We start from the raw sequence: 14584 nt of genomic DNA on the forward strand, positions 1-14584 counted from the left end.
AGTGCATGCCACTTTTTTGGGACATAAATATTTTTTCATCTTCTAGCATGCCTGAAGTATTTTGGCTTAAAAATGATGGTAGAATGCAAAAGATTGGAATAAAATGAAGATCTCACAGCAGAATGTGTTCAGAAGTATCTGGAGTAAAATGGAGATTTGCTTAAAAATATTTGATAATGAAACGGCACTTGGAGTTAAACTTTTCAATCATCTGTTGATGCCTTTTACCTCTGATTTATCAACAATAAGACTAAGGTCAGCCTGGCCGATAAACCCTGGAGTCTCCTGGGCCCATTCCCACGGCAACTTGGGCCTAGGAAGAAGCCAGATGGGACAGAGCTTATAACAACAACCTTCTAAGGAGGTAGGTTCTAATGCACCTCGCTGTAGAAAAATTACAAAGGACCTCAAACCAGTCTGTAAACAATACGGCAGTTGGACAGCTGAGATTTCATCACCAGGAAGCATTTCGACCCTAGAGAAGGAGTTATTGAACTATTTTTCTGTAAAGGCCCAGATAGTAAATATTTTAGGCTTTTCGGGCCACTTGATTCCCTTCTAGCTTTTCAACCCTATCATTGAAAACAGCCAGGCAATGAACAGGTGGGCACAGTTTTGTTGCAGTAACGCCATATTTCTAGAAAGAGGCAGGGATTCGGGCTGCCGGCTGTGGTTTGCTGACCCTAAACCTGCAACATCACTGACCAGGAACAGGAACAGCAGAGGCCGCATCGTGTGTAGCTTTTCTCTCTGCTTTCACGTCGGCTGCCTTGCTTCAAGTGGTGGCTCATGCCTGTAATCCCAGCACTTTGGGAGGCCAAGGCGGGCAGATCATGAGGTCAAGAGATCGAGACCATCCTGGCCAACATGGTGAAACCCCGTCTCTATTGAAAATACAAAAAAATTAGCTGGGCATGGTGGCATGCGCCTGTAGTCCCAGCTACTCGGGAGGGTGAGGTAGGAGAATCGCTTGAACCTGGGAGGCAGAGGTTGCAGTGAGCCGAATAGCGCCACTGCACTCCAGCCTGGCGACAGAGCGAGACTCCGTCTGAAAACAAAAACAAAAACAAAAACAAAACAAAAAACAAAACAAAACAATATCCTAATTGCAAAGAGAAAATTGACCCTTCTGGTTACATTTTGTTTTTGTTTTGGGTTTTGAGACGGAGTCTCGCTCTGTGCCAGGCTGGACTGCAGTGGTACGATCTCGGCTCACTGCAACCTCTGCCTCCTGGGTTCAAGTGATTCTCCTGCCTCAGCCTCCCCAGTAGCTGGGACTACAGGCACATGCCACCACACCCAGCTAATTTTTTCTATTTTCAATAGAGACAGGGTTTCACCACGTTGGCCAGGATGGTCTCAATCTCTTGACCTTATGATCTGCCCGCCTCAGCCTCCCAAAGTCTGGTTGCATTTTTAAGGCAGTGACTACTGAGGATTGTCTTTTTATCTGTTCGTAAATTCTCAGCGATTTGTTCAAATCCTGTCTTTCTGAAGCAGCCCATCAGAGCCTCTTTTTTTTTTTTTTTTTCTTGAGACGGAGTTTTGCTCTTGTTGCCCAGGCTGGAGTGCAGTGGTGCGATCTCAGCTCACTGCAACCTCCTTTTCCCAGGTTCAAGCGATTCTGCCTCAGCTCACTGCAACCTCCTTTTCCCAGGTTCAAGTGGTTCTCTTGCCTCAGCCTCCCAAGCAGCTGGGAATATAGGTGCCTGCCACTACATCCGGCTAATTTGAGCTTCTTTCTTTCTTTTTCTTTCTTTTCTCTTTCTTTCTTTCTTGTTTCTTTCTTTCTTTCTTCTTTCTTTCTTTCTTTCTTCTTTCTTTCTTTCTTTCTTTCTTTCTTTTTCTTCTTTTTTCTTTCTCTTTCTTTCTCTCTCTCTCTCTCTCTTTCTTTCCTTTCTTTCTTTAAGAGACGGAGTCTCGCCGTCGCCCAGCCTGGAGTGCAGTGGTGCCATCTCAGCTCACCTCAACCTCTGCCTCCCAGATTCAAGCAATTCTCCTGCCTCAGCCTCCCGAGTACCTGGGACTACAGGTGCACACCACCACACCCAGCTATTTTTTTTTTTTTTTTGTATTTTAGTAGAGATGGGGTTTCACCATGTTGCCGAGGCTGGTCTTGAACTCCTGAGCTCCGGCAAGCTGCCCGCCTTGGCCTCCCAAAGTGCTAGGATTACAGGCATGAGCCACCGCGCCCGGCAATTTGAGGCTCTTTAATTGTCCTTGGCTTTGCTCACTTTAAGTATGGAAGATGGGAAAGCTAAAAATCATGCCAGGTCACCTGTGGAACCCAGAATGTCCTTCTTTCTCTTATACTTAGGACATATTTTATCTTAAGTCATATTTCTCAATGTTCTTGAAAAAAATAAGGTGGGGGTGGTTTTTATTTGGCATCTTTAGGCATGACGCCAAACACCAAAGAGAAAAGCCTGAAATTGCCCGCAAGGACTCCTGTGAGAGCCTCAGTCACTCACCATCTCTCAGCGGGAGAAAAGATGGGCTTTCTCGGGTTATTTTGAATGCATGCTGCGTGCTGACCAAACAGACATGGAAGGAAAGAAAATATGCAGGACCCTTGCAGGAAAGGCAAGGTGAGGCGGCGGCTGTCTGCCCTTCTGATTTCCTCTTAGACCTGACATCTCATTGGATTCCAGCAGTTTTCAGGAGAAGTGCCTTCCAAAAGCCCAGCTCCTCCTTCCTTCTTTTAAAGCGGCAGCAACATGTCATCGATTAAAACTGCCATTACGTTTTAATTAAAAGGGTTCTTTCATTCACAAGTCATTTTGAGTCAGTCAAAATAATCTCATGCAGGCTCCCAGAGAAACGGCTCCATTGCCTGGAACATTCTCCCTTGGGTGCCTTCCCTGTGTGGCCCTCTTTTATTTCAGCAGCACAGTTACAAGTTTGTGCCTGAATGCTTTACTTCAATCACATCCTGTTACTGAGAATGGAATATCCTGGGTAGTCACAGAGCTCAGGATTCACTGAAACCCAACATCATCCTGAGGCAAGAGAAGCCTCAGGAAATAAATAGATGAGAGAGAAATTGTTTTCTTATTTCATTATGTCTACATGTTGAGACCTTCTGATCAGGTACCTGTGTGAGAGGGACATTAGGCTTGTATGAATCTGCTCTGTTATCTCTTTTGAAAGAAAAAAATGTCCTGTGACTACATCCAAAGCAATGATTAAACCTAGAGCAAGACCATGGTGGGGCAGCGCCACATTTGGCAGAGCATTTCATTAGCAGCAGAGCAGGAAAAAGGTAACAGTGAGCAGTAGGAAATGGCTCTGAGACCAGCCAAGGGGAAGCACCTACCACCCACCACCTGATCTTCTTCCTGAAGCCCCACCTCCAGAGTGGCTCCTCCACCCCCACCCAGGCTTTGTGGCAAAGGGAAGGGCCCAGGCCTTGCCCAGCAGCTTCTGTGGGGGCTGGCACTGGGGCCAGAGTCTGCTGCCCTGAAGTCATTCTCAGTCTTATTCCCAATTTCAGCTGCTTGTTTCAGCTCGTGAAGCCACCTCATTAGTGTGTTGACAACACATATTCTTAACGATCTTTCATGAAAAGATATTCAGAAAGGCTAAACGTGAAAAATGATTCACACTTGTTCAGCTCTTGATTTCTAATGCTTGATGGAGGTGAGTATGGCAGTTTTCAGCAATGTGGCCATGAATATCACCAGAGATCACCTGTTCTGTTTGGAAGGGGATTTTCAGTTGTGTCTCGACATAGGCTTGGTCTCTGTGTCCCCGTGGGAGTCCTAACTGCTACTCTAGCCAGCTGGACTGACACAAACCCAGGCTCTGGGCCTTGTCTGCTCACTGTGTTTACACCGAGGTGCCGTGCCTGGCCCTGCTTCGCTGTCACCATCAGGCAATGCCTTAGTACCTATTTGTTGGCTTTAATCCAAAGCATTTTCATTTTTCAGAATGCACGACTCTGGTATAAAGTTTCTTCTTTCTCTCTGCTTCGTAAGTTTGGTAATTCACATGTTGAAGCCTTATCGTCCAGTGTGATATTTGAGGGTTCAGCGTTTTGGAGGTAATTAGGCTGAGGTTGACCCCATGATGGGATTAGGGCCCATATAAGGGGAAGACAGAGAGCACTGCTTGTTTCACGTGCATACATACAGGAAAGGCCACATGAGTATGCAGCAAGAAGGCAGCGCTCTACAAGCCAGGAAGTTCCTCACCAGGAACAAATCTGCTGGCACCTTGGTCTCAGACCTCCAGCCTCTAGAACTATGAGATAAATGTCTGTTGTTTAAGCTACTCAGTCTATGTATTTGGTTATAGCAGCCAAAGCTAAGACAATGATTGAATAAGGAAATCTGGACAAATAATAAAGAAAGCTGTGCTTGCCCGTGGACTTTAAGAAAGTCTACTGCAGTGTGTCTAGGCAAAGAAAGGGCAGGAAACATGAGCCAGGTACAGGACCAATAATGGATCCTGAATTTCTTCTAGAACTGAGAGGTGAAGCCAGCTGGACTTCCTGGGTCGAGTGGGTACTTGGAGAACTTTTCTGTCTAACTAAAGGATTGTAATGCACCAATCAGCGCTCTGTGTCTAGCTAAAGGATTGTAAATGCACCAATCAGCACTCCGTAAAAACACACCAATCAGTGCTCTGTGTCTAGCTAAAGGATTGTAAATGCACCAATCAGCACTCCGTAAAAACACACCAATCAGTGCTCTGTGTCTAGCTAAAGGATTGTAAATGCACCCATCAGCACTCTGTAAAATGGACCAATCAGCACTCTGTAAAATGGACCAATCAGCAGAATGTGGGCAGGGACAATTAAGGGAATAAAAGCTGGCCATCCCAGCCAGCAGTAGCAACCCGCCTGGGTCCCCTTCCATGCTGTGGAAGCTTTGTTCTTTTGCTCTTCACAATAAATCTTGCTGCTGCTCACTCTTTGGGTCTGTGCCACCTTTAAGAGCTGTAACACTCACCACAAAGGTCCACGGCTTCATTCTTGAAGTCAGCGAGACCAAGAACCCCCCAGAAGGAACCAACTCTGGACACAGAACTGCTTGCCAAAGCACAGAGCTAGGGACAAATATTCCTGGAACAGGCCTTCCTTTCCATGGAGCTCAGTTCCTTGGCAGAGGGTGTCAGACTGGTTGGTCTAAGGGTAGAAAGAGGCTATTCTTCTCTTTAAAAATTGTACCTCTTGGTGGGTATGATGTGTCACCCAGCAGGCTCAGGAGGGAAAAGACGGAAGTGCTCACCCCCTCATCTCCACGAGCTGTGCACTAAGCCACATTCCCACTAGGGAACGCAGAGGTAGACTTGCCCGGGGTGTGGGTGTCCTTCCTGCCCTGTGCCGCACCCATGGGATTCCTACATACGGGTTTCTCTGGATACAGCAGGAGCAGCCAGGCTTTAGAGGCTGGGCGACCAGATGACTCCTAAGGAGCCAGCTCATCACGTGGCCTCAGGCACAGCAATGCAGAGAACACAAAGGCCTGGAGGGAATTTTTAATTTATTTATCATGTTTGTAAGTTACAGACATTTACGTTTTCAGCAATAATTTATAATAGTTACACCTCATACTTCAACTATTAGATCAGAGAGAACATTAAAGTACAAAGACTTCAAAAATGAGGTTACTGTGATGTATCATAAAAGGAATTAAAATTCGAAATATCAAAGACCTCACCTATCAGACTAAACATAAATCTTAAAACCTCCTGTGAGCCTCTGAGCCTAAAATTACAAAACTTAGCGACTGCTTAAACCAAAGAATTAACCGTTCTGTGTTTTCAAGGTAAGAAAACAAAAAATGCTTTGGTAAGCTATCTTTAATACTAGTTTAAATGTTTCTGCCTTGTTTGTATCTTGAAAGACTGTATATAAGTACAGGCACAGCGTATATTTGAGACAACATCTCACAACTTTCATTTATTATAGGTTTCTCAATCATCTTTACATTTAATCAATGAAAAAAGTGACTCAGTCTCTTGAATTTTAAGTTAAAAAAATTAAAAAGTATTTCCAGGGACTCTTAAAGCTCTCTCCAAAAGTATAAAATATTATGTACTTTCAAAATCTTAAGCATTCACATTCTTTCTGAGACCAACACAGGATATAAACTTACTCTCCACATAGACGCTCATGTGCTTTTGGGCACACATAGCCTTAGAACAGTGGTCAAACAGCTCACAGGACCCCATACTCCTCTTCATCTTGGACTGTGACGGTGACCACAGCCAGAGCAGCCCCCTCCCATCTGCCTTCCAGGTCAGATTCCCTGGCATTTATTAAGCTATCACTCTTCGATGGGTTCTTCCTTGAGGGACTCAAGCTCATTCAATAAGTCTTTGCCAGCTGCTCCGGCTTTTGAAGCAAAGAGAACTGCTCCCTGCTTAAAACCAAGGTTCTTCAAACTCCGGGCATAATCTGCATATATAGCAGTGATGAGTTTCTGTAAACCATAGTTAAGGAAAAGAAGAGTAAAAAGGGCTGTGATGAGACTCTTCACAGGCTCCCAGAAGCAGGAAAGGTGAGTTGCGTCTGCTCTGCTGGCTGCTCGGAAGGGACCTGGCGTCCACAGCAGGCAGCACAGGATGAACACAGGAGCCTTTTCGCGGGCAGAGGGTGATTCCTGGCCACAGGAGGCCATGTCTCAAGTCTGTACCATCATTACCTTTCGCACCAGCTGAGTCCAAAGCTTCTCCTTCCAGAAGACCCAACCAACCCCCTCCCAGATTCTCCCATGACCTACACTCAACTAAAGATTGGAAGATGAATGATAAGAGAGGAGAAACTTGACCTGCATATCCTCCTTCCATTTGAAAGTCTGCGAGGCTGGCAGTTTGGGGGCAGACATTTATTTCTGAATGTTCCCTATATCTGGATGTTGGGTTTTTAGAAAGCCCTGTCCTATTGTTTTTTTATTTTTATTTTTTTAAACAGCCTATTGGGTACTCTGTGCTCATGCTTTGATCCTCAAAATGGATACACTGAACCAGTCACCTTCCCAATGACTACGTGCATGATCTTGAGTAGGCTCAGGCTTTAGTTTAATTTTAAAAAACTTTCAGTGTAGGGCTGGGTGGCTCATGCCTGTAATCTCAGCACTTTGGGAGGCCAAGGTGAGAGGACTGCTTGAGCTAGGAGTTCAAGACCAGCTTGGGCAACATAGTTAGACCTGGGTCACTACCAAAAAAAAAAAAAAAAAAGCCAGGCACAATGGTGTGGACCTGTGGTCCCAGCTACTGGGGAGGATGAATCCAGGAAGTCAAGGCTGTAGTGAGCCATGATCATGCCACTCACTCTAGTCTGGGCAGAAGAGTGAGACCTTACCTCAAAAAAGGAAAAAAAAAAATTTAGTTTAGTTTAATTTTCTGTAAAAAAAAAAAAAAAAAAAAATTATAAACACCCACAGAGAGAGAAAGAGGGAGAAAGAGAGAGAGAACCAAGTACCTGCCATGTAGAAATGAGAGCAAATGTAAGAATTTGAAGCAAAGTGCAGTGAGAAGCAGCAGGACCACGCAAGCACTGGCCCAAGTTCATTCGTTTCTGGTCCTGGGAGTTGCATTCTCAAGTTCATTCTTTTCAAAGAAATCAATGTTGCTCAAGTGACATTTAGAAGAAATAAAACGTTCTGGCTGATGGGTGGATCATAGCGGCTGGCCTGAGCAACACCCCTCTTTAAGTGCTGTATTTTGTCCCATATCATATTGTCACTAGAGGTGATCGTGGGAGTTTTTAGTTATTCCAGTATATTTTTTCTAGATAAATATATAAAACTTATTCCATGGAATGCCTGGTCTTGAAAAAGTACTATTTGAAAGTACCAGGTCCTTCTACCTGTTTCCCAAATCATTCCTTCATCTTCTTTTTAAGTTCAAACAAGACTTGGGGGCCCTGTCCTCTATAGTCCTTCCTCCCTCCCTCCATCCTAGTCAAAGCTGACGCCCATGGTGCAGCAACCTTCTTATCTGATTCTTTGTCCTCTAATTTCTCCCTCTTGCCTGGCTTTGGTGAATCAGAAAATCAGAACATGGATCTTTCACAATATAATATAGTTCCTGTCCAGGAAGCACAACTAAGGGAAATTCCAAAACCCATGCATGTCACTTTCTTCCTCGTCACTATGAACAACCTTGCAAAGGATATCTGTGTCCTCAGTGACTTCAAATGCTCCATACTTGAGGCAAGCTTCCATAAATAAGGCCGCTCTATCAAAGTATCTCATGCTGCTCAACAGAACAAAACAAGAGTTATGCTTTGTGATTTATGTCACTGGTGGGCAGCAGCATCGAAGGGTATAAAGACATTTACACATTTTCCCTGGAAACCTGTGTACTGCATTAAGATACAAGCACTTTTCTAAGCCCTGGTTTATTAAAAAAAGGAGGGAAGAATACTCACATCTCCAAACCCAAGCTTTTTAAAATTAATACTGTAAAAAATTGTGAAATGGTTTAAATACACAAAAATCTACAGAGACATGACAAGTGCCCATGTACCCACTGTCCAGAGTTGACAAGTAATCTTTTGTCATATTTCCTTAATCTACCTCCCTTAGTTTTGAATAAATGAAATGCTCCACAATTAGTGATGGTTATTCCTCTTCCAGATTTTCAGACGGGATGTCTCCACCTCACTATGCCTTCTGTCACCTCTCCCCCTGCTCTCTGGGCCTCCTCTCAGTTGCTCTAGTCAAAGCTGAATGGACCCCAATTCTCTGAAGACTTTTAAATTCCTTTTTACTAGGTGCTGTTAGGTCTGATCAGTATATTAGTAGGAAACTATCAGCTCCTAGACCAAGTGAAGACGTAATGAACATGGACAGCTCCATTCTCCTTTGGGTTTTTTGACAAACCTGAAATGTATACTTCTCCTTTCACTTTACACATTGAGTACCATCACCTGCTAGAACCGCGAGAGAACATGAAGTGACTGCTCACGGGCAGGCCTGAGCAGCCCATGTGAACTCTCGGTTTACCTGTGAAGCATCTCTGCCACGCTGAAAAAGCAGCCCAGAGAGAGGAGGACCAGGAGAGCCTTTGATTTCTGATTGACTTGTGGAGAACAAAGGTGGTCAACCCACCGCTTTAAAACATCGGCACACTCCTCAGGATTCAAACGGACCTGAGAAAGACGCCCATGTTAACAACAAAAACATCCTGCACTCTATAAAGAAAAAATAGTAATTCAGTTAAAGTGAGATATGTTTCTATGAAACACAGGCTAGGCTCTGCTTGACTAGCACACTGCCCTGAAGCTGCTGCATACTCTGAATGATGATAACAGTCTGTGCCTACAGGACCCAGGGCCTGGCTATACCTCTGGACTGTAGTTTCGGCTCAGACTCTGGGAGGAAGAGGAGGCAGCTGCTTTCACTTAATTGCTACCAATGCAAGATCCATTTTTAAATAAGTAATGCAATTTACACTCATAAAGAATAGGAAAAGGATGAAGGTCTCAAGACACTATTTGCAAAGCAGCTTTGCAGGCCAAAAAATGTTTCTAAGTCATAAGTCCAAAGTTCAGGACTGAGCTTTCTATCCCAAATGTTGAGGGCACCTATTGAAACTTGGAACCACCTACTTTTGCCAGCCATGCTGCCCGATTCCACTCGCCGTATGTCTGCAGGTAGCGGCAGGCGTCTGCAGCCTTGTCTATCAGGCAGAGCAACTGAACGCCCTCTGAAAGACAAAAGTGCATTGCCTCAAGTGACATTGCAGCTCCTTCTTTGAGAAGTCATTAAAAAGTTAAATCCCCATTTGACCTTATCTAGTCTTGCCCGTTTTATACCTACTGAAGACATTCTTGATTTAAATTTTGAAACATAATATTAAGAGTTTTACTGTTATTACTCAAGTAACCAGGGTAGGAAGCAAAATACAGTCTGGAGAATAAGTAGGGAGAGCATAGTTCTCTCAAGGTTTTATTGTTCTGGTTTGCCTAGGATTGGTGGATTTATGCCTATGATCTCGGCAATTATTAACAGCGCCCCCTTTCACTCTGTAAAGTGTAAACAATTAATTCTGGTTTAGACAATTATAATCATCTGATTTATAGGTAGCAGTAATTTTTCTATTTTTCTTCAGCATATGTAAAAAAGAAAGAAATGTCCCTACTAATAAAATACTTTGCTGGGAACAAGGTCTCATTTTTCAGAGAGATGACAAATACATCAAGTGTGCCTTACCTGCCAATTTGCCATTGGCAATCATATTCGTTGCCACCAACTTAATGGTGCTCTGAGAGGGGCCTGACGAGGTGACAGTAGTGACTAAACAGGCTTTCAGTGAATCACAGTAATAATGCTGGTTATCTGCACTTGTTTCCAACAGCAACTGCACAGCTCTGTCTGTCTAGTAAGAGAAACGGTTTTTCTAATTATGAGAACATTTTCCTCCAACATAACTTTTTAAAATTCATAATGTGGAAAACTAAAGGAAAACACTCACTTTCAAAAAATGCAATTGAATATTTTGCTTACAAACAGAGATGCTACACTACTCTTTTGAGACAAACATAAAGCCAGAGTCTGGTGTATCTAGGTGCTCGAGTAATTGCCTATTTTAGCTTTGCACCAGTCAATTCAGACACAAAAACAAAACAAAACAAATAGCTGGGCTCTACTGGGCATTATGGAAGTCTAAATTGCAAGCTGGTTAACCATATGTTTTTTTCTTATGAGGTTTATTGGTATTATTTTGAAAGAAAGCCTAAACTGTCTACAAGGAAGGAGGTACATTCAAGGGGAAAATATTATGAGATATATACATACAGATATATTGCTCTGAAATATGAATTAACTAGCAATTTAATGAAGCATGTAGAGTTATAAAAACTGACATACTTGACCCAAGAGTAGTAGCTGGTCTGTACATTTCCTTGTATGATCATAAGTTGACCGTTTCACTTCCTGTAGATTAACCCTTTCTAGCTGAAATTTCTAGAATTGGAAAAAAAAAGAAAAATTAAGCCTGGACTATAAGAGTTTGGAATTATTTAAATTTTACTGTACTTAATAAGATCATTTTAATAAACTACTTTGACTTTTCAGGTTACTAGATAATCAATTTTACAGCACTCCAAACATTTAATAAGAATTTAAACAGAAGAAATGTTGATAGATATTATCACTTGAATGCATACCTGCCTGCCTATAGAAACTGACACTTAAGTAGAGCTGGATACAAAACCTATGTACACTGAAGTATTCTGCAGGAGGTTAAAGAAATTATCATGTGAACAGCAAATTCAAATCAAGTGTATAAAGTATTTGTTATTTATAGAAAATTAATGACAGAATTAAAATGAAGCTAAGTTAAAAATGTAAGAAAAACAATTAAGACTGTTTAATAATAACATTTTAATGTTTAGTAAAAAACTCAGTAATTGTCTATGAGCTTTTCAAATCTTGAATCAGGCTTTTTTTTAAATGCAAATGTACCAAGGGCTTCTTTCTTTTCTTTTTTTTTTTTTTTTTGGAGACAGAGTCTTGCATCTTGCTCTGTTGCCCAGGCTGGAATGCAGTGGCGTGATCTCAGCTCACTGCAACCTCCGCCTCCCGGGTTCAAGTGATTCTCCTTCCTCAGCCTCCTGAGTAGCTGGGACTACAGGCATGCACCACCACACCCAGCTAATTTTCAAGGGCTTATTTCTATTACTGAACAGTAACTTAGTTTGAAAGTTTCCCAAGTTTAAGATATTGACAAAGATATAAGTAATCAAGATGACAGCTCTAAAGGTTTTGCTGTGTGAAGCAGACTACCTGAAAGTAGGCATTTTCGCAGAGCACATCATAGCATATATCCAGTGGGTTGCTCAGTTTGTCTCGAGGAGCAGCTTCTTTAGGAGCTACTGTGCTGGCTGACTTTTCCTGGGATAAGCTGTGCAGGTAGTGGGCAGCGACAGTCCAGAAGTGCAGCTCCGATTCATCACCATAGAGCCTGGCAAGGATGAAGCAAAGTTTTGACTACACTCACAGCACACCTGGCCTGGATGGCTTCCTAGAGTAGACTGAAGGACTGGAAGGGAGTGTTGTCACGTATCCACTGGGATACTGGCATGGGGCCTTGCAGGGTGAAAGGGGGAGGCAGCAAGTTCCCAGCCCTGCTACTGGGCCTCCAACAATACAGGGGCCTGACTGCACAGGACCCCTTCAGACCCCAACATCTTTTCGTTCTGTGTTAAGAACAATTATTTACCTGGTTTGCCATTAGCACACCTTTCAATGTGGGCCATTGATTCACATTAGGAAGAAGTTCCTCTGGGATAACTGGCTAGCTAAGGTATGAAAGTAATGTGCTATCCATTCTGTGGGGAGAGGAGTCTTTTTTATAAGTGACAAACTCTACTGTAAGTCAGGATATAGAGGTTATCACTTCTAAATATAATTTATTGGTATATTTAAATATATCTGTATCTGATATTTTAAAACATATTTTAAAAAGCTGTAGGAGGGAGTGCTTTCCAGAGAGAAGGCCTAGATCTCACATTTAAAATGCAATTTGATTTTTTCCCTATTTGTTATTACTACTGTCAAAATTATTTTAAGTTAAATCTAAAGGATGAATTGATACATTTTTCTAAAATCTAAGTGTTTGTAACTAAAAACCCTTAAAAGAAATGAGTTAACTTGAAATCCTGTCTCTTATACAGAATACATCAAACAATATTACCTTGAAACAAGCAGGCACCTCTGCAAGAGAGTGAATTCTGGATCAAGCAACAGTTTCTTTATGTCACTGTGGAAGGAATCCGGACAAAAGTAAGACAAAAGTTTTCAATCAAACAATAAAGCATGGGGGTTGATCAATATACGCTTGAAATGAAAAATTCCAGTCAAATAACATGTTTAGAATTTACACAAGACAAGGCACTTTACCATGACCCTGAAATTATAAAAGTTGAAGGAGGCTGAGAGTGTTCTCAAGGCTTGGAGAAGCAGCAGCTTTCAGCCACCACAGGGAGCTGCAGCGCTCTCATTTCTGGTTTATAGGCTTACAACAGTTTTTGAAAGTATCAGCTGCCTAACTACTGGAACAAGAATGCCATTGTTGACAAAATCATCAAGAACAGTAAATACTTTAAAGAAGATGACATTTGTAATTTACTCTGAAACTATTCCAAAAATAAAGTATCTAAGGAAGAATGGCTAGTGCTTTTATAAATTCATATTTCTAAAATAGTAAAATACTGAATATTCACAAAACAGAAAGGAAGATATTCTTTAAATCTATAGTTTCCCATTTAAACATAAATGTTAATCTTTGCATAGAAAAAACTAATTATTTTGAATTTTACATCAATAAAATATCATGCTTAATTTGTTAAATACTATAATTATATGTAACAGATTCTAGATTGCAAAAATATGTTATGCTTTCCCCAAGAACTCCTTGTAGACCTGTATTTTTTCCTTTCTTATTCCCAGTACATTCTGTTAAATGCCCTTGGCTCTAGGGAGCACATTAATTTCTTAGCCAGACTTGTGCACACCAGCACCTGACACAGAGAACTCATTTTAGAAGCGGGAAGCAGACCCAGAATCACCCTGCGATTCGTCTCCCACTGTGAGGCTTCGTGGAGGTTTGTAGTAGAGGCAAGCTGAGGCAAGCTGAGCTACAAGGATGCTCACACTATGCATCTAGTCCTGCCTTGATGTGAGACCAGAGCAGCTGGTGCTCATGAACTTGATGAAGACAGACGCTCTGTCACTATAACTACTGAATACGTACTTTTTCTGCAGAACACAGACTCTAAAGGGAAGCAAACCTCTAAACAGAATGGTCTCTTCTTGGGCCACTAATATTTTCTAAAACATAACTTATTTTAATTTTGAAAAGTTGAATTGTATTTTTCTTTCTCATATTCCTATCTTCTACTAAAACATGGAGTGCTTACTTAGACAATGAATTCAACTGTTCTTGGAGGAGATTCTTTATTTCTTCATTTTCTGGATAGTCACTGTAAAGAAAAAATTTTGAATGAGTTCATTATCTCTTCACTTAAAACCATGTATTTCTTCACCTGAAAAAAGTTGTGTTAATATAGAGATGACCTTCTTTGTAGTTCTCGGTTAGAAATCTGGTTATAGACCAAAATAACAAAAATCTACTCAGGACCCCACCAATCAACTTTAATATCTGCTTTTATCTTATTGAGTCAAAAACAAGAAAATGAGTAAAGAAAGTCTCCTTGGCTTTCAAGAAACCAGGAAATTTATAAGCAGGCTTTAAAATCTATCAGGTTTAGATTCCTTTTAATGAAGAACTTAACAATGTTACTAAAGGAATCTGCTCATTCACTGATCTCTGCAGAATGAATATTCTGAGTAGACAGTGCTTGGAGAACAGACACTTCCTGGCATTATTTTTAAATCCCTCATCCGTGCTGCACATGGCAGGAGTTCAGTAATATTTGTGAATTTAATTAATAATCACTAATAGTTTCTGTGAATATTTTTTTGCAATGAGGCAAATATTGAGATTTATAAGACACAGTATATCCCTGAAGCTAATGATGCTGCTTTTAAAAAGAATGTGCCTGGCTCCAAATTCTCCTGCCTTCCATTGCCCTCTTCACACGCATCCTTTTCATCATCACGACACA

The 14584-nt window shown here is 41.7% G+C and overlaps 1 protein-coding gene across 2 annotated transcripts in view; it reads right to left on the reverse strand.

Moving 5' to 3' along the window:
• Nucleotides 1–5467: 5467 nt before the first annotated feature.
• The window catches only part of WDR11 (WD repeat domain 11), a 62753-nt gene continuing 53636 nt past the window's right edge, over nt 5468–14584 (reverse strand). For both annotated transcript variants that reach the window (XM_003255037.2, XM_030806242.1), the window contains 9 exons: nt 13877–13939; nt 12652–12717; nt 11742–11919; nt 10824–10919; nt 10167–10332; nt 9563–9660; nt 8958–9103; nt 8126–8205; nt 5468–6430 (listed from right to left, as the gene is read on the reverse strand). In XM_003255037.2, the coding sequence (XP_003255085.1) occupies nt 6273–6430; nt 8126–8205; nt 8958–9103; nt 9563–9660; nt 10167–10332; nt 10824–10919; nt 11742–11919; nt 12652–12717; nt 13877–13939 (1051 nt within the window). In that variant the 3' untranslated portion in view covers nt 5468–6272. The remainder of the gene's footprint in view (nt 6431–8125; nt 8206–8957; nt 9104–9562; nt 9661–10166; nt 10333–10823; nt 10920–11741; nt 11920–12651; nt 12718–13876; nt 13940–14584) is intronic.

The sequence above is a fragment of the Nomascus leucogenys genome, chromosome 3 (assembly GCF_006542625.1).
Source record: "Nomascus leucogenys isolate Asia chromosome 3, Asia_NLE_v1, whole genome shotgun sequence".
Taxonomy (NCBI): Eukaryota; Metazoa; Chordata; class Mammalia; order Primates; family Hylobatidae; genus Nomascus; species Nomascus leucogenys.